Consider the following 20,019-nt stretch of genomic DNA (forward strand, 5'->3'; position numbering starts at 1 on the left):
ATGCATTTGTTAGTTAGCAAAACAGACTTAATTATTAAGCCACTTTGCTTTCTGTAGAAGGCAGTTATTGCTGCCTCTGAGGCTGAAGTTTCAGGAATACGATGATACTGACTTGGAATGCTATTTTTTTTAAACACTGCTTTGCTCCAGCCATTATTTACTGCCGCACCATTCGCTACCAGCCCTCCGAGCCCTGGTACAGGGCTGCTCCCTGAAGACACTCGAGTCGCATGTCAATCCCTTTGCTGATTAAAAAGTTTATCTTGAGCTTCTCAAATAGCATAACCCCGAGTAACTTCTGCCTCTTCCCTGCATCAGAAAGTTCTCACCATCCTTTGAAAAGAGCATCCACATCACGGCCGTGCTGGAAGGGCTGCCCGGTCCTCGCCCGCCACCGGCCCGGTGCCGCTCCAAGCGCCCGGTCCTCGCCCCGCCACCGGCCCGGTGCTCCCTCCAAGCGTACCATGGTTGCCGCTGGACGCCCCCAGTCCCACTCCCCGCCTCTTCCGCGCCGCTTCGCCCTGGCCACCGAGGCCCGCCCGCCAGCGGAGGGGGTCGCCAGTCCGGGCGGGGGCGGCTCAGGGGGGCGTGTGTGGGTGCTCGAGGGGGGGTTACCCCTCCCCACCGGCTCGCCCTGCGCGGGAGGCCCGGCCGCGCCGCGGCCCGGCCCCGCCGCTCCTGAGGGGCCGCGCCCATCCCCCCACGCGGAGACAAAGCGCGGCCCCGGGCGGCACCTGCCGCCGGCCGCTGACCCCCGGCAACGCGCCGTCAGCGCCACCCGGCCCGGGCGGCGGCGGCGGCGGCTGCAGCCCGCATCCCACCCACGCCCCCTCACCGCGGACCGCCGCCCCTGCCGCCCCTCACCTGCCCCGCTCCGCTCCCCGCCACCGAGCAGCGCTGCCCGCACCGAGCCGCGGAGCCACGGCCCCACCCCCGCCGCGCGCCTGCCCCGCCCCGCGGGGGCACGCCCCCCGGCCCCTCTCCTCCAATAGCAGCCTGCCGCCCCTCAGAGGCTGGTCAGAGCGAGACGCCCATTGGCTGCCGCCGGCGGGGCGTGGCCCGGGGCCCCCTCCGCGCCGCAGACGCCTCCCCTCAGCAGCGCCCCGCCGGTGTCGGTGCCCGACGGGCCGGGGGCTCCCGCCGCCGCCAGACAACGAGCCTCTGCATTTAACGAGTCAACCCGCAGCCGTTGCCGCGCGAGGCCCGGCAGAGGACCTGGCCGGGGCGGGTGTTCTGCATCCCACCGCCAAAAGAAGCCGTGGCTGCCAGTGGGGCAAACGGCTCTTCCAGAGGTGGTCGTAGGCCCTGTGTTGAGATCTGGGCTTAAAACCGTTCGTTCTGGAAGAAATCACAGCGGGTTTCCTCTCTCTGTATTTCGTAGCAACACAAGTTCAGTCTTTGGTTCGACAAGCCTTTGTGCCGTCTTTGGCCAAGAGGTGTGGGCTAGCGGGAATCTGCAGCGATGCAGCAAGCACGGTGCACAGGGAGAAAGTCCACCAGCAAAACCCGTTTCTACTTATTTAGGAATCATCCTGTACAAGCACAGCATGGTGTGGCTGAGAAACAGCACAGTTCCCATTTGCAGAGTATACGGGAACCAGCACATTAGCAAGACTCAAGAATGTGTCAAAAGCATGGTTATCTCTAGTTACAAAACAGTGAAGAACATACCGTTCTGGCTGAAAGTCGGTGGAGACAAAAGCATTGTAAAGCAGAAGAACCTGAAGTGATCTGTGTAATATGAACTGACTGCTGGTTTTGTGATTTTTTACTCCTGTGAAGCTGGAAGCTCCAGTCTTGAGAAGAGCAGAGGCTGGTGCTCTGTATAAGAGACAGGCATTTCTTGCCCCCAATAAGTGACTGCATAAAAAAATATCTCTCTGAATTAGGGGTAAGTTCTCTCTGTAACAGCTCTACAGAGGGACAGAATTAATGCTCCCATTTTTCTTGCTCACACTGAAACTTCTGTGTTCCCCAGATGTGCTGGACTCTGTTGTGTCATTGATCAGCAAGCATACAGTTAGTCTAACAACTGACTTGCTATACGTGCAGTGACCGGCTATATATGCTGAACACAATGACACAGCCCAATGGCCATTTGCCTGCTGAGCTGACTGCCAGATGTTTGGAAATCCCAGACAAAAGATGAAGTTATGCCTTCACCACCCAGCCACAAATTCTGTGTGGAAGAAGAGGGCGTATCTGAGGACATGCAGAAGTGATACAGGAGCTGTACGTTAAAGCAAACTCAGAGGAGGAAACAGGCACTGCCCTGTATGCCAGGGGTGCCCAACACTTTTCCTTTTTGGCCAGATGCAGCTACAGGGCCCTGCTCAAGACACAAAGCTGCTCTGAACGTCTGAATCAGGCTTCCCTCCCACGTGCATTTCTGACATTTCAGAGGAACATAGTTGGTAAAAGTCCCATGTCCAGAAGTGTCATTAAACATCTACTCTCTTTGTTACAATCCATCAGCCTCTCACGCTCCCACCCCCAGCCCAAAAAGAGACTATTTCATGAAGGAAAAAAGTATGTTTGAAAATTTAGAGATGCTGAACAGTTGCCAGGATCTGGCAGCACAATCACAGTCTCCCAAAGGGAGATTTATTTAAGAGGCAGATGCCTCTCTGGACCTTTGCTCCTTGGTGCTTCATTGTGCTGAGAGGTCCTTGGGGCCCACTGCATGCAGAGCCAGGAGGGCTCTCATGAGTTGATCCCTTACTTGCTCCTCTCCCCACGCAGCCAAAACCATCCTATTACTACACCCTTACCCACTGACTCACTGTTCAGGTTAGAGCTCACTGAACAGAGTATTATCATCTCACTATTCAGAGACATTTTAACTGCACTCAAATTGCTTCCACCAAAATCCAGCTGTGGTGTCTAAGAGTGTTAAAACCCCCCAATTTTTCATTGCTCCAACCCATTTCTGACTCAAAACGTTAATCCCTTTCATGCCTTTCCTCCAGAGCCAATCCCAGCCTGCAGCTCCTTCTGTCTGATAAAAAAACATCTGCAAGCTTCACTTAAAAAGCAGCAAAAAGCCCCATGAGAGTACATTGGAGAAGAGCACCTTTTTCTTCCGTCCCTTGGCAGAGCTGGTGCAGGGATCTGGCTGCAAGGGTCTGCCTTGGGAGCAGGGCAGGAAGAGCTTCTGTGCACCTGAAGGATGTTATAGTGCCCCCTCCTACCCCTCTTCCTGCACTTACAGCCCTCCAGAGGGACAAGGATATTGTAAAACCACCATGGGATTACACATTCCCTCCTCAGGGAGGAGTTTTGGTTGGTCTGCACAAAATTCTTTTGCAGTTCTTACAAATAAACTAAAGAAAAAGCTAGTTCTCAAACATTACACAGCTGAAAACAGCATCACACAAAGAATGTACCGAGGAACAAATTTAAGCAGTTTTTGACTTCCATTTGCCCAGAAGCTTTTAAAAATATATTTAAATCCATAAAGGATCCTCCTCTACAAAAACCCTTGTTCATATCTGGTTCTAAGCAGGTTAGCTAAGTTTCTTACGTAACTATTATGATAATCACAAGGCTAGCAGCTGCTTATACTTCTTTTGATTTTCTTCTTACTCTTCCTCCCCTCCAAGCAGGGGATGAGACAGATTAAGAAAGTCACGAGGGATATCTGAATACTGTCTACAGCTTCTGGGAATAAACTGCATTTACAACATCAGTTCAGGGACCAACAGAAGGTTGACTACATCTACTCTACTTTATATCTGACTCTGTTCCTGTCAAGTTTTCAGTTTATCAGAACATTTAGAAAAGCACTAAGGTCTTCATTACCCCCATTCAGGCACCTACAGTTTTGCTAGCAGCAGCCTGCTCAAAGATATGCTTTTGAAGACGCCTCATAGACCGCACAGCCTGAACAGAGGCGAACAGTCCAGAACCTGCAGGAGCAGAGTAGGAGACTCTCTTAGCACACACTGATTTGCACAGGTTTCCTTTTCTTTCTGCAGAACGCAGCAAAACAAGCTTGGGATGTTTGTGGCAATCCCTTTATCTTGGAGCTTTGTGGCCTGAGCATTTACGCATGACATGTCCAATGTCACCACGAACAAGTTTTTTGACGTTGCAGGTGAGGGCACCAGCCACACAGATTGTCAGAGTCACCTCTGTGAAGAGCAAGAATTAGATGTATTTGATGAAGCAGATTACATGCACCAAGCTGATAAGAGGGTTGAGCGATCAGCTCGCTGAATCAACACAGATTATGTGCTTTGGGTTTTGTTTTTTTTTTTAAACATGTCTTGAAGCACAGGGAAGTTCCTGAGAGCGTATGATATACCAGTATTTAAATAGAATAATCTCTAATGGGCCAGCTTGCTTCAGGCAAACTCAAGAAAGGCCAGTGTAGGCTGCAGCCATTTAAAGGCTTACAGCAGAAGCGTGCAAAAGTCTGTTAAAAGAAGCCTTCAAAAAACCTCCTTGCATAGCATTTCAAAATTGGTTGAGAAGCCACCTTACAAATTTGATTCTGACAAATAATTACTAAGGTGATACCTTTAGGGTCATACTTTACTGCAGCTGTGCATACACGCACTCTCCCTCTCTCCTGGTGCCTAACACCACACAGCCCATACTAAACTGAGCTATTATTTCCTCAGCACACCACTTGCTCATTCTGCTATAACTTGCACTATAGGATAGCCTGCAGTAGGATGACTAGGACTTCAAATTGTCCATAGACTCTCCCACTTTAATTAAAAAAAAAAAAACCAAAACAACCAAAAAAACCAAACCAAAGAAAACAACCAAAAACCCAGTTCTTAGAAAAGTATGAAAACTCTTGACCGGATCCACCCTGTCCCAGGACAGGATCTGTCTATATCTGTATCAAACCCAGTGTTATTTTTCTAAATTGCTCTTAAAAACTTCCCACGATGGAAATGCCAAAACCTTGTCACAACCACGATTACCTGATAGCTTAATTCTCCTTAAAAGTAAAAATTGTGGCCCAGCTGTTTTCTGCCCACACCTTCTTAGATTATCCACCAATTGCCTAACACCAGAAATCGCACTTCTCTGTGTTTCATAAGGAAGGTCACAAATATAACTTGTTAGCAAAAGTCTGGCAATAAAACACAGTTCTAAATATATAATGGACAAACCCAGCATCGTCTCCCTTTTCCTAGTTCACAAACCTCGCTCCTACTGCAAATCTCAATCCTGTTTCTGAAGGAAACAGGACACCACTACCACTCCTCAGTCCCGTAAGGAGGGAAGTATTTGTTTTTAGAAAGTATTCTGTGAAAAAACCTGTGTTTCCAAACAGTGAGTTACAATGACATCAACAGGAGCACCTGCAACTTCCGACCAGGATCTTAGAATGTTGTAACATTCTAAACTAGTGTTAATAAATAAATAACTATATCCTGGTTGTGACACTGCATACAATTGCTTTTGTCCTGTATTCATAAGCAACACTTGCTATTCCTTTCGTGAGTGGAAGGAATTGCAACTTTTCCCTTCAGAATGCGCCTACTGTTAGAAGTCTGCAGTGACCTCATGAAAAGTTATTTCCGTAGCCACTAGGCTGTTTGCTTTTGAGTTACTAGTGGTTTCCCATGGAGCAGTAAGAACTCAAAATAACTTAGCATGGGCCAAGCTCAGGCCACTGCCACCCCTTTTTCTATAGTTAATGTCTATCAAAGGACTTCCTGTTGCTCTTAATATGTTCCCTCTTTAACTTCTTCTGGGTCTTGATTGACAGCCAAATTAACCTGAAGCAGCGCTGGCTTTCTCTGACCTAAACACAATGCCTAGGTCAGTTCTCGGCCTCATTAGCCCTGTACAAACTCTTGCAACCACCACCCCTCCTGGCTGATGAGCATTTGAGACACAGGGCTGGCTGAGCCATCCTGCCCAGAGAGGACTTTGCTCACAGAAAGAGCAAGAATTTAAGTCTCGAAAGGCCTTAGCAAGCAGAATGTTCTTGTTGAGGAAAGCTTCAGCTGAAAGATGTCTTTCCAAAAGCAAAACTCAATTAGCTATTATAAACTTTGTTAATAATCCATAGGTATGTAACAGAACACTTTAAAAAAAAACCCCAAAACCTAAAATAGCCCAGGAGAGCGCAGACAACAAACTATTCATTTAGCCATGGCTGAGTCACCAGGAAATATGCACCAAGATGTCACTGCACGTTGTGTAAATCACTGTCAGTACTGCAAACGTACCTGAGCTAACGCGAGCGCTCAGATAAACACCCCTGTATGGCTATGCTGGTTTTGTTCAAACTTGCGTATTTACTGCCTGCGTTACCATGACAAAAGTTTAGCATAAAGTACTGAACAGATTATGCGCAGCCTGTGTTATAGCAGCTGCCTAGGTGCTGCCTTCAGCTAGCCAAAGGTACAGCTGCTACTCTCGCAGCCACACCTGCTGGCTTTGGGATACACATATGGCACAGCACCAAACTACGCGTTTAGATCATTGCCACAATGGAGCTATGGTTAATCCAGGATTGAAGGAATATACGGATCTGCCTTCCTGATTATTATATAGACACAGTTAATTACAAGGTTTTTTCCCTAATTGAAATTATTCTGCTGTCACTTCACATAGGATTTAGCAAGGAAGAGCAGAAATAAGAGAACCACAACAACCACTTGTAACAGTGAGTTCCACCAGCTGTACAGCACCACACACAGTATCTATTGCTGAACCTTCAAAACTCCCTACCGTGGATAAGATCCAGTTATTTTCGCCCTGATATGCACCACACCATCTAGCTCTTCTCAAGTTCAGCCTGCGTATTTCAATCTCTCATTTATCACAGATTTATTTGCTACTGTTCTCATTGACAGACTTCTTCCCATAACAGTAAGTTATGTGAAAGCTACCTGCTACCACCTTCTTTACATGGGTAGAAAGCAGATCTCTTTAGAACAATAAGAGAATACAAAAACAAGGGTTGTTTACTCTATACAAGTTTAGCCTTGGACCTCTAATCATTTTTGATGCCATCAAGTACAATTCAGTGAGTGTTGCCTTGACTTTCAAGTTTAGCTGCCGAACATGCAGCATTTTAAAACCACGCTTATGTATATAAAATCCATGCTTTTCAGTGATGCTGAGTATCTAAGATTCAGCCAGTTGCCTAATAAGGGGCCTAACTTTACGTAGCTAAACTGAAAAAAAACCAAAAACCAAAACCAGAACAAAATTCTAGTGATTAGTGCTGGCAAATTACAAATACAACCATTGTACTACTCCTTCCCCTTTAATTACACACTTGTCTCTGATTTTCATCAAGCTCCTGCAAGAAATATAACCTGTAAAAATATTTCTGAAATAAGAAAATGAAACATTGTATGGATCTGTACATATACTTTATGCAGCTCAAGCCATCACATCAAACAGCTTCCCTGATAATTGCTTGTTATTCATTTTACACTCCAAACAATCAATATAAAAATCAGAAGTGGTCCTTCCCAAAACCACCTTTTGCATACTTCATCTCCCTGACAAGTAACGAATCATCACAGATCTTTCCTAATATAGTTTGTTTATTCAGTCATGTTATAATAGCCCCTGACGATACCAAATGAAGTTAGTGCTTCATAGAGCAAATGTCCCTGTCCGAAAGACTTAAAGTCTTAGGAGCTTATAATCAAAACCTCAAACTCTTTTAATATGGTTATTGGCCAGAAGAAACTAGAAAGAGCTGATAGAAGAAACACCCCCTCCATAGCAGACTGTGTGCTCAACACAACTTAGTCATTCTGAAATGCTTACACAAAGGCATTACAGCATGAAGCGAGCTGTTGCTCCTTTGTCTGCAAAGGTCCCACAGAAGTGCTCACAGAGCAGGAGTTTTGCATCTGATTTGCTTATCTGCTACCATCACCAGGAGAAAACTATGTCTTATCACAGCGATACCAACGACTTCACACACAATTACTGATCTTTAGCTGTTTAGACAAGCATTTTTCCTCACTCAGCCATTCTGCATCCTTCCAGAAAAAACAGGCAGCTGGACTTTTCACTTTTTTCCAAATATTATTTTGGAGTAGTTTGCATAACACTGTTACCATTAATGTACCGGCTTAAAGGCACCTGCTATGTAGTAGCATTTCAGTCTCCAGACATGACAAAATTGAAAAAACAATTAAAAATTGAGAAAGTGCCAATGCGATACCAATAAGGATAAGAAAGTGATTGCTCCATAGATAATTACTAAACCCGCAAAATACCTAAGGGAATGACGGGTTAAGAAGTCCGTAGAGAAAGGATAATTGGCTTGCATCTGCAGAATTAACACCATCATACTTAATACATATCTATATCAAAACCCTTCTTCCCTGCCTGTGAGCCTTTAAGAACATGAAGCTATCAGTAACAAATAGCTAAAGGACCAGAAATGCTTTTGGATACTTCATGATAATCTGTCCTAGCAAAAAGTTACCACATGTAACCAAAATGTATTTTAAACGCATCATCTGGCTGTACAGCCACATTGTATCATGGCAACTTCAAGCCTCCTTATTTACATGGCCCCTGCTGTTTGTCCTATTGCAAGTCACTGCATCTAGAATTAAAAAAAAAACCCACACCAAAAACCACAAAAAACAAACCACCAAAACCCAAAAACCCAAATAAAAAAAACTTCAGGGCAAATATTTCTACCTGTTTAGTAAAATGACTGCTAATGCTTTGTGTATGGACAAACTGAAAACTATGAAGAAATCAGGAGAGAAATTATAAAGGATTACACATGAAGCACTTAGATCAATGACAGATTAAAAGAATCATTTGAACAGCAAATCACAAATACAGCTCCAGAGTGAAAGTCACCGACTGGCATGATATACAAGACTAGACAGTGAATGAAATCAACAGATGAAACTGTGGAATTTCCTTTGCGTGAGGAGTTAAAAACCACAAGGCATGACAAACACTTAACGTGGAGCCTGCAGCTGTAGATGGACTAAGTCTTTACAAGTTTTCCAAATATACAGGAGAAAGCATAATGAGAAATGCTAATGCAACTTTATTTGGACTTGTACTACAAGTACTTATATAGTGCAAGTTTACTTTTATTAACCTAGGAAATTGTGGCAAGTAGTGATCAGTTCCCTTTAAGTATAATATAGAGTACTGGCAGAGTAACAGCAAACATAGCGCATGTCACGGCAGTGCTGTAAATAGAATTTCTCTTGATTTGTGTTTCCAGTCTCCGCTCGGTATCACACAGCTCTAAAATCACATCTCTCACAGCAGAAACCTGGCTCTTACCCTCCACTGAAGACCTTGGCATCACTCTTTCTGTAGGTCTAGAATGGACCGCAAGTTTAACGCTCTGCACCTCCGAAATCATTTGTGCTAGACTTTCCTGGAGACTGTTAAACTGCTGCTGTAAACTCCCTAGACATGAACTGACTTGCTTAGTATAGTTTAGCTGTTCATTTAAAGGAATTAAAAGAGAATCTATTTTTATGGAGTCATTCCTGTCTGCTCTAATTAATGAAGTGCCTTCTTTTATTTCCTGTGATGTCCTTGTTTGCAGCACATTTTTCAGGTCTGCTATGACGTCACTGAGATCCTTCTGCTGTAAGTAATGGCTGGAGGCCTGTTCTTTGATGGCTTCTTGCAGGTTTATTGGGCCCTTCTGTGCTTCAAGCACCAAGACTTTTAATTCTTGCAGCCTCACTCGATTAACATAGGTGGAACCAAGAACACCTATAATGGCTCCCAGTACAGAACCAATAATAGACCAATTCTTTGTTTTTTCAGCTCTTGTTCGCTCTTTCTCATGGCTTTCCCTTACAGCTGCAGAGAAGAGAGAGAATTTTTCTCTCTCAGATTCTTCTGCATTTAAATACGCAGCTCGGTACCTCTTCTCTTCCTGCAAGAAATACAGTGATTTGAAGGAGAAGATATAACATGAAGCTCTAAAGTCTACAATAAAAAAAACCCCAACAAACTAAAACAAAAAACCCAACAAACCACCAAACCACAAAACCAAACCAGAAAACCCCCAAAACCCCAATGCAGATGAAGGAACTGAAATGAAGAACATCCATTAGTTCTGTTTCAGAAATTTTCCTTTTAATGTGGGATTTTCTTTATTGATCCTACTTAAGTCAATGCGACATCATTTTAAGTCAAAGCTGAAAAATGGAGAAGGCCATCAAGAATTACAGCTGAAGAACCCCTACACAAGAATCTGTCATATGCTGGTGACAGAAAAGGGTATGCGTAGGCAAGGTCTTTCTCCCCTTGTAACCTTCATTTTTTTCCAGCCCCGCCCACTTCTCAAAGCACTACCTTTACCACACTTCTCCCTTTCAGTTCTAAACCCCTTAAAAAATGGAAATGAAAATACAATTGGAAAGGATGTCTTGGATAGATTCATCTCATGAACATATACACTTCTTATCCCTCTGCCTTCTCTTTCTTACCCTGCTCACAGACAAGTGTCTTGCCTTTCTCCCTCCTCACTGGCTTCAGCACAGCAGTTCCTTTTGTAAGCCATTTTCTCTCAGCAAAATAGCAGAAGGTTTCCTGGTTATCTTCCTGCAGTAAAATTCTGGTGTTTTAGCAAAGGAATCACTGCTATTGGCAGAGGTAAGCTTGTCTGCCAGCTAACTGCATCTCCCAGAATTATTCTCATTCTTCTGAGCACATATTTCTTTTGTAAGGTGACACCACCACCTTATGGACAGCGGTGACTTGAGTTTTTACCTTTCTTCATAGTCACACAGAGCTCCAATTCTTTTTGGCATCTCATCCACACAGACCAGATCTCTAGTTCTTTCCTGATGTTCTGCCCACTGACCCAGGAGCTCCGTTTAAGGTCATGCCTGAGTACCCACTTCTTGCTTAAGTGTTGACATAGGTGCGTACTTGTTTCCAGGCCTGTTCCCAGCTGTTCCTATGGATTTCCTGGATTGACTTCGGCTGCTACCTTCCCTTTCTCTGTGATTGTTGGGCTGTTGATAAATGTGCTCCTGTCACCAGCCCTGCTTGGGTTATCCAGCTGAGGTATGGTAGGACCATGTCCTGTTGGTGAGGATATTGCCCCTACCTGCGCTGCAGTCAACCTCATTTCCTTGCTTGCCCTCCCTCATGGGGGGAAAGGTCTGCCCTTCCTCATGAGGGGGAAGACCTCCCTCATGCTTGCCTCACCCTTGCTGCTGACAAAAGCTCCCATGAATTGTCTAGGTGGTGCAGCCACATGGAAGGCAGGTAAGAGAGTTTTCACGGATTAACAACTAGAAAGGAGCTTCTCTCATCACATGGAAGGTTAATTCATTGAATTACAGCTTTTGTTGACTACTCATGTATGGGTCACCACTCAAACAACTAATTTCCTAAGCTCATTAACTTCAGCTTTCTTCAAATTTGCTGCCTACATTAGTGTTAACATCTCCAATTAGTAGAGCAGATCAAAAAATCTCAATTAACTAAAAGAAGTATCATCAGAAATTGACTCAGATCACTGTACTTCAGAACTGAACTGCATCTGCAAAAACAGTCACTGGTGACAGAAGCAAAGCACACAGATTTTTGTCATATTTTCCAGGGCTCAAGTACCAACAAATTACCTGCAGCAACCTGTGTTCCAGAGTAGCCAGTTCTAAATACTGGGTGTCATCCCGAGAGACCCTGTCTAAGCGATCTCGAATTTCCTTCAGTTTAGTCTGCTGGGCTTCTACATTTTCTCGAGCCTCTCGCACTATCCCTCGAGCTATCATAAAGACGTTTTCAGCCTGAGAAGAAAGAGTACTTATTTTAGAGACTTATTACCAGACAAATTTAAATCGCTAATTATAGAAATCTGGGCAGGGAAAAACCCCAACCAAACACACCACACTCCCTTTCAATCTAAGGGATGAGTTCTATTTACTAACAGGCATGGACTAGAACACATTCATAGTATCTGCACAGACAGTCAAAGCAGAAAAAAAGACACAATTCTCATTGGAGGCTCTTTTTTTTGCCTCACAGACAGTGTTTGTACTTCATATATCTTATCTCATATTTTCAAAATTTCCACGTTATCTCCATGTTTACCTCTGTCACTTTTCCCTGAGCCTCTCGAACTTCATTAATTCCAACAAACTCTTCATATCTGTCCCACCAACTCTTGCATGTTGCAGACATTTTTTGGAGAGAGCTTTTTCCCATAATGGTCCCAGCTTCAGTCAGCCGATTCAGAAGACCCATGGCCACTTCTGTTGCAGACTTGGCTTCTGGCCTCTTAGGTGCTGATGAGCAGTAAGTCCGCACTACATGTAAATTCATTTTTGGGCTCCACTTTATCAACAAATGGTGATATTGCAGACCACAGGAGACCGAGGCCACACCCGACTTATACTTCATTGGCTCCAAGTCTTGAATTTAATCACTGAATAAAAGTGCTACAAGGATGAAGAAGCAAAAGATGTTATTGAAGTATGGCCAATTAATACCTCTTAAAACCATATGTGTACCAAAACCAATAAAATTGGAGAATGGCTAAACCATCACGGGTTTTACGCCATTACTTACCTAGAGAACTTTCTGCAGTTTTCAACAAAGGGCAGTTCTGCCACAGATTCCTGCTTTTCTGCTGTTAGTTAGTACTCCCATCATGCTTCTTGGTTACTAATTCCCTCACTGCATGAATAGTGACCATGTGCAGGTCCAGTAGCAGCGGGAGTAACTTCAGCGTAATTTAATGCTTTAGGAACAGAAGTGATTGCCATATGAAATTTTGCCTTGTGCTTTCACACTTGAGTTTGGTGTACCATGTCACAGGTGCTAACGATTCTGCAAGAGAACAGAAAAAGAAAAAACACACAAAAGGAAAAAAATCTTCATAAGAAAAGAAGTGGGGCTTGATCATTCCCTTTATCTGACACTCTACAGGTGCATAAAGTATTGAAGAATGCAAAGACAAAAACATAAAGGACAGAGAGAAAACCCAACAGGCATTCTCATGAGACTGCCTACAAAAGTAAAACACAGGGCAGAGCCTCCAGGTTAGAAAAGTATCAGGTAGTGAACACACAGCTAGGGCTGCATTTTAAAATGAGCTTAAAATTCTTGCCTACACTGCAAAAGCAGACTGCTAGTTATGGTTTATTGTCTACTGATTTGTAAATAAGATCTTAACTTTATGCAGAGCTCATTGCTCTAGAAACTGTAAACAGGAAAACTTTCAAATAAGGTTTTATATGAAGTTTGAGTATGACTAACTAGGTTTTGACTAATGTAATATAAAAACATGGATTATTGAGAAAGCTTGACAGCTGCTGCATAGATTTTCAAAATTATTTTAAAACAGTTTTCCATGTTAATTTTAGGTGGCTAATAAAACCAAGCAGCGTTGTGAAAATCTTACCAGTTGTTTTATATGCATAATCATATGGTAGATCAAAACCACAAGAACATGGAAATGAAGTAAATTCTTTCTCCTTCCAGCATCACTCATACGTCTTACCATTACACCATCTACTCTACATTGCAGGCCATGTACTAAACCTCAGCTCAACTTTGTTCCAGACTGCAAAATTTCCCTCTTTTAATTGCACTGCTACATGAAGAGTTTTACCAAATACTCAGGCTACTGAGACAATATACCAAAAAGAGAGACAAAGCCGAGGTTTTTAGAAGAATTTCTACGTAGACAGTTGCAAACAGACTGCAAAGAAAGTACTCTAAGTCTGAGCTAATAGGACCTAAGGCAGTTATGAAAGCTTCATCTGAGATAACATGCCTTGACCCTCTATTGCTTCCTCTTGTAAGAAAATGAGTTTCCTCTGCCTACAGCCATTGACATAAGCATTGTTTCAAAAGCTTTACACCCCAGTTGCTGCACACATTGGACATCGGTGGTAATACTAGCTTTTGTGGGTCCCGTCTTATTTTGCAGCAGCCTTTTTTGCCACTGCCAAAACGTAAACCCAGAATTTCCGACACGCCACTGCACATTCCCAGCTCTACTTCTCACCCTTGAGGGGAGAGAAGATCTGTTTTTCCGCATGACCGACCCCTTCCCGGCCGGAAGAGGCTCCGCCACCGCACGCAGAGCTGCGAGACCACGCTCCCGCCACCCCACGGACCAGACGCCTCTAGCAGCCACCGGGTAGCAGCAACCGGGCTCACCTCAGCTACACAAGGCGACCCGCACCGCCAGCCCTCGCCCAGGCCGCGCCCGCCACCGCCGCCAGCGCCAGGGGCGGCCCAGAGGATCGTGAGCGGCTGGGCTAGGCGGGGCCGGGCCGGGCAGCACAGCGCCGCTCCCTCCCCACCGCGCAACTCTCCCGGAGTAGCCCGCCGCGGCTGCCGGCCCCGCCGCACCACCCAGCCCAGCAGCACCTCCCACCTGCCTGGGGACCGGCCCGGCGCCTCAGGCGGAAGCGTGAAGGCGGAAGTCGAAGGCGGAAGCGCTACGGCGGCCGCGCGGGGTCAGGCACGGTGCGGAGGAGCGGAGCGGGCACCATGTCGGGCCGAGAGGGTAAGGCCGGGTCCGGGGCCCTCGCCGCCGCCACCCTCCTTCCCGGGCCTTACCGTCTCTTCTGTCTTTGTAGGTGGGAAGAAGAAGCCGCTGAAGCAGCCGAAGAAGCAGTCGAAGGACCTTGACGAGGTAGGGTGGGGGCAGCGGCAGCGGCGGCGGCGGGGGTGCAGCGACACCGGGCCGGCCCCTCTCGGGTGCGGCCTGAGCCACGGCCCGTGCCGGCGGCGGGGCTGCTCCGTGCGCTCAGCCTTCCCTAGCAATACGCGTTTTCAGAAACGTCGTTTTCCGTAGACTCGTCGTTCTGACGGAAAAACTTACGGCTGTAAGGGGAGACGAGGTGACGCGCTGCCTTCCGTGGTCCCAGTTCTCCGTGCTGTTCCCCTGCTGGCATTCCGGCTGCGGCCGCGGTCACTGCGGCAGCGCTGGGTAACGGAAAAGCCGGTGGCGCGGAGGAGGCCGGAGCGCCCTCGCCGAAGCGGCAGTCTAACGAATTAACGGGTCACCAGAGCCTGGGAGAGGACACGCAGCCTGTGGGTTATCAAGGGGTTTAAATAAGTTAGGTACTAGTGAATCTCGTGTTAGTGGTACTTAGGTGTAAGGGCTCGGAGCACGGGTGTAAGCCGTTATTTCTGAGGGTCTGGGGGGTGGATGAGGCACCAGTGGCTGTAAAAAGACAAGTATGATGTCTCTTTGAAAAAGGGGAAAAAAACCCGTAGCTTTCTAGATAAGCTTGATAGTTAGAGAAATGGTAGAACCAGTTAAGTGCTTACAAGGATCCAAGTTATAATAACATAAAAATTAATAGCCAGTATGGATTTTATTACAACTGCAGCAAACAAAGGAAATTCTGTTCTGTAGCCAGATGGTGCCCTGTGTATGAGGAGAAAAAGAGTAGGTACAAGGTTCTTGACGGTAGCTCGTGTCACGTTCTCAAGTGCAAGGCAGGGATGGAAACCTCCACAGATGGTGGAAGGTGAGCGTGCAGCTTGCTGGAATACCACACTCTAAAAGCAGTTACTAACAATTCGCTGTCTGACGGGAAGGACAGATTGAGCAGGGTTTTGCAGATTTTTGTCTTTGATCGGAGTCTAAGTAATTTCATTAGTGCCTTGGCTGGCTGAGTTATTGACAGCACAGCTTATTGTCTTTGTAGAAAACAAAATTTTGAGGGGCCACAGGCTGTCTGAGGACAAGACTGGTCAAAGTAATTGTAACAAATTGGAGAAAATTTGAAAAAAAAAATTAATTTAATTAAGCATGTATTCAAAGTCTCCTTCTTTGGTAAGAGTAATCAACTTAAAAAATACAAAGAGAATGACTGGCTAAACTCCAGGTCTACCTAAAAGGATTTGAGACTTGGATCATACACTGAATGTGAACCTGCAAATTCAGGTGTTGCAAAAGAAAAAAAATCATACAAGATGTATAAACAAAATCTTGTGTGTCAGACATGATGTAATAATACTTCTTTTCCTCTCAGCACTGCAAGCACATGGGGGCAACACATTGCAAGAAAAAAAAAAACAACACAAAAGTGGATAAATGGGAGGGATTGTTTTACTAAGAGAGACAGGAGTCTACAGGTGAAAAAGAGAACAGTGGAAAACATGGAGAAACAGAATGTTCTGTTCTGTGTGGGGTAGATAGGGGAAGTAATAGGCTTATATTGCAGCAAGGGAAGCTGTCACTTAAAGAAGAGGAAAGCTTATCAGTTATAGAGGTGGTTGAGCTGTGGACTGGATTGGTGAAGAATCTATACAATCTCAGTTGCCAAAGCCCTCGGTTTAGTTACCCCAAAATCCTGAGTGCCGAGGAAGAAGACTTATGGTCAATTTGGCCTTGATGTCTACAAAGAGTATGTGGCTCAGGGACAGAGTATGACTGAGCTCTTTTGAATTCTGGAGGCTGTTCTAGCAGGGATGCTCGATGTCTGGCTTGCCTGTACAATTTGCCAGTGGTCTCATTAGATTTCTTGGAACTAATACAAACGTATTAAACCCAGCAAAAATAATGACATATGCATGGAAGGAATTTTTTTAATTAATGCTTTTTTTAAGGTAAAAGCAACCTTTTTTTCTGAGATTGCACATAATCCAAGTTTTATTGTGAGACAGCTCTTGGGTGCTAGGCTCCCAGTATCACTGGTGGCATGCTAATTAATGCTTTTAGTGCAAACGTTGATTATTCAGAGGGCAGAATGAGATTATGCCGTGGGAAACAACACATGTTTAATTTCAGAAAGATCAAACATAGACAGTTAAAGATTAGTCACTGTGTTCTGGTACAGCAAAAATACCCTTTGTCACAGTTTTGCATATTTAGTAGTAGTCAGCCGACTTGCATCAGCTCAGTCAGGTTTTTATTGCTGTTAGAACATTACATTTGTTTCTCATTGCTTGTCAGTTTTTTTTTACTTTTTTTTTTGGGAGGAGATGTTAACAAACGCTGTTGTTCTTTTCTTTAGACAGATCTGGCATTTAAACAAAAGCAGAAGGAGGAGCAAAAGAAACTTGAGGAGATGAAAGCAAAGGCTGCTGGAAAAGGGCCCCTCAGTAAGTGAGGTGCCAAACTGACAGGAAAAATTGAGGGCTTGCTGGCTTCAATAATTTCATGGTTTTGCTTGACAAACATAAAAAGGCACGTACCTCCAGATTATTTAAAATACACCAGCAAGTCGATGGAAGGTGGAGACAAATAACAAATAGAGGCTATTTTTTTTTCTTTCACTATGCAATTTCACCCCTAAATTACTGATGCGGGTGCAGGTTTAACAGGTATAACAGTGTGTCTGACATGCTAACCTATTCTGGTGGGATGGTGCAGAGACATTTCTGCTCTTATTTCAGCATACCATCCTTTTCTTTCCAGATATATTACTTTTAAGCTTTGCCACAGTCCTGAAAGTTTAACAAATCCAGTACTTGTTCTCTTAGGGGATGAATTTCTTCCAGAGCAATAAATTCCTTGCAGAAAAAAACCCAAACCAACAACTTGTGGCTGGAAGTTAGTCTGGTTTCAACTCTTTTGCCTAAGTGCCTGTAAAGTACACTGTGCCACAGAAGGAAGTTTGCAGGGTCCGTCTTGATGGTGCATCTTTGTCTCAGAGGGTGGTAGTAGGAGACAGCATCACCTTGCACGCCTCCAGCATTTGCAGTGATCAGATTAGCAATGTTAAAGGGTACACCCTGGTGTCTATTCCCTCTAGGTGTTTCTGACCTGTGGTCCATTAATGTGACTAATCCCATCTCCATTCCATGAAGACCATTAATTGTTATACTTTGCTTCCTATTCTTTAGCAAGCTTTAAATCTTGAAAAGTCCTAGATGGACCTTTTGAGCAATCCCATAGCAACTTAGTTTCCGTAACAACCTTTGCTAAGCAATCTTGTCAGATGCTGTTTGAAGGTATGAAATCCCCCGGATGCACTTTATCCATAGACATATTGATGCCTTCATGGAGTTCTAGCAGGTCAGTGAGGAAGGATTTACCATTTACGGAAGTCCTTTAACTTTCACATGACCATGTTTATCCATTTGCTTTGTTACAGACTCTGTTACCTTCCCAGAGATCAAGGTCAGACTTGCTGGTCTATAGTTCCCCAGTTCTTTATAGAACCCTTTCTGTATCTGGGAGCTGTGCTGGCAGTCTGAGTCTTCTGAGAGAACAGCTGTAATGTTAAGTCTCAAATCTTAGCCAGCAGTTCTGCATTTTCACATCAGAGCTTGTCAGTGCTCTTGGAGGGAGTGCCATCCAGTCCTACTGACTTGGAGTAGTTCTTGTTTATTTATCTCAAATTGATCTAGCTTCTCTGGTTTATCAGCATACAAAAAATGTGCTGGGTGTGAGACTCAGAATGGTGTTACAGACCAATGCAAAACAATTCACTGAGCCTCTCTTCTGTGTCCTTACCATCCAAAACTTGTTCTGTATAGGGCGCTTCAGCTTACAGATTTCTTCATACTTCTTTCCTGCCATGATTACTCTGCCTTTTTCTAGACTGAATTTCAGTCATTGGGTCCTTGTCCAATGCTTGCCAAAGCAGGTAGTGATTATTATGTTATTGTGGGAGGGCTAGACTATTCCCAAGAGCCTCAGCAAGGCAACGCTGTTAGAATCATGTTGTGGTGCAAAGTCTGCTGGTGACCATCAGCTCTTGCAGCCCATCTTGCTGCAGCCTTGCTGTTCTTTTTTCCTTTCCACTGGTCATACATGAAACATGCTGTAAAATAGCATTTACAAAAAAATGCCACACTTGTTGCCGTGTTAATATAGGTTTTTCTTTCACCCTGCTTTAGTCTCTTCAGTAATAGGGACTGCAGAGAACGGATAGTTGCAGAGAACTGGAGTTCTCATAATTCCAGTACCTGCTTCTGTAAAGCTTTGGTCCCAAGTGGGGGCTCTGGTTGCTGTAGGGATACCGCTGCTTTTATTCCCTTAGCCTTGAATTTGATTTGACCAGACTATACTCCTGCTGTATAAGAAATAAACAGTGGAGGGTATCCATGGAGGAACAAAGGAATTGTTGAAATATCTAGTTCTGTTGTAGATTTATAGGCATATTTGGTTCCAGGAGAAACTTGGTTTCTCATGTTAAGGAAGTTATTCATACAAAGTATGTGAGATCACAAACACAGAAGAGTAACACACGCAAAAACAATTCACCAGTGGGGATCTGAGTTGTACAGGCAGTCTAGTGGGGGTCTGATTTTATGAGAAACGAAATTTGTAGCTAAGCTCTGTAACAGTCATCTAACCAGTTGTGTTGTTTCTTTTGGCAGCTAGTGGTGGAATAAAGAAGTCTGGCAAAAAGTAGTTTGATCAAACTGCGGGATAAGAAGTGATCGGGTTACTCAATGGACCTGCAGACTTCAGAGTTTCACGAAAACTCACTGTCACTTGGGAAACATTGTACATTTTGTTTAGTCTGAATAAATCTTTTTTGTTAAGATGTAATATTTTCCCTCTTTACCTGTACGTTTTGTTTTAAAAATGGCATTACTGTTTTATACTGGAAATGATGCTTTTACTGAGGACCACTTGTGACCTTATGCAGCCTGAGTGCATCTGCTGGTTTCATAGTCATTTGTGAGAATAAATTTCAACTTCTGCTCTCTTTTGACAATGGCAGTCAGGGTCTGAGTGTTAAAATCTGCAGTTTTAATCTGGAGGCTCAGCTTTGGCTGCAGCTGTCCAAGATGTGACTATATCAGCATATGCGCTCCTAAGAGCTAGAAGCTTTCTCTAAACAAAAGGCAGGGTTATACTCCCATTGCCAGCAAAGTGGTTACCTTAGGGTCAATCACTATCCTAATACTTCTTTTCATAGTTACTACTTAGGTATGCTGTGGTGCTATGCGCAGTGTACGCGCTGTGGTGCTGTAGTCCCAGTGGCTGCTGAACATACACTTGCCTTTGTCCTACAAATACTCACCTACACCTTGTTTTCCCTGAGCTGCACGCTGGAAACATCACAGCCCTTCTACGCTCCCAGCAATGCCTTGGGGGAGTGCGGGGAGAACTGCACAGTGCTTATGGGAGTAGAACTTAATTTT

General features: G+C 44.6%; 3 protein-coding genes across 4 annotated transcripts in view; 1 reads left to right on the plus strand and 2 right to left on the minus strand.

Annotated features, from left to right (window-relative positions):
- The window catches only part of PLXNB1 (plexin B1), an 83,236-nt gene extending 82,301 nt beyond the window's left edge, over positions 1-935 (minus strand). The window contains exon 1 of the mRNA XM_075095940.1: positions 865-935. The gene's annotated coding sequence lies outside the window, so the exon portion shown is untranslated. The remainder of the gene's footprint in view (positions 1-864) is intronic.
- Positions 936-8,990: 8,055 nt separating this feature from the next.
- On the minus strand, positions 8,991-14,476 carry CCDC51 (coiled-coil domain containing 51). Of its 2 annotated transcripts, none has more exons than XM_075095958.1 (5): positions 14,336-14,476; positions 12,517-12,777; positions 12,040-12,386; positions 11,571-11,735; positions 8,991-9,868 (listed from the first exon to the last, which is right to left on the minus strand). In XM_075095958.1, exons 3-5 carry the CDS (start codon positions 12,346-12,348, stop codon positions 9,092-9,094), a joined length of 1,251 nt encoding a protein of 416 aa, XP_074952059.1. In that variant the 5' UTR covers positions 12,349-12,386; positions 12,517-12,777; positions 14,336-14,476; the 3' UTR covers positions 8,991-9,091. The 2 variants fall into 2 exon arrangements, with proteins under 2 accessions (XP_074952059.1, XP_074952058.1); XM_075095957.1 differs by having other exon boundaries at positions 14,116-14,341.
- Positions 14,340-19,420, plus strand: TMA7 (translation machinery associated 7 homolog). The gene is made up of 5 exons (XM_075095959.1): positions 14,340-14,467; positions 14,541-14,596; positions 14,759-14,997; positions 16,932-17,019; positions 19,246-19,420. Exons 1-3 carry the CDS (start codon positions 14,452-14,454, stop codon positions 14,960-14,962), a joined length of 276 nt encoding a protein of 91 aa, XP_074952060.1. The 5' UTR covers positions 14,340-14,451; the 3' UTR covers positions 14,963-14,997; positions 16,932-17,019; positions 19,246-19,420.
- The last annotated feature ends 599 nt before the right edge of the window (positions 19,421-20,019 follow it).

Source organism: Phalacrocorax aristotelis, chromosome 6 (assembly GCF_949628215.1).
Source record: "Phalacrocorax aristotelis chromosome 6, bGulAri2.1, whole genome shotgun sequence".
NCBI classification, from domain to species: domain Eukaryota; kingdom Metazoa; phylum Chordata; class Aves; order Suliformes; family Phalacrocoracidae; genus Phalacrocorax; species Phalacrocorax aristotelis.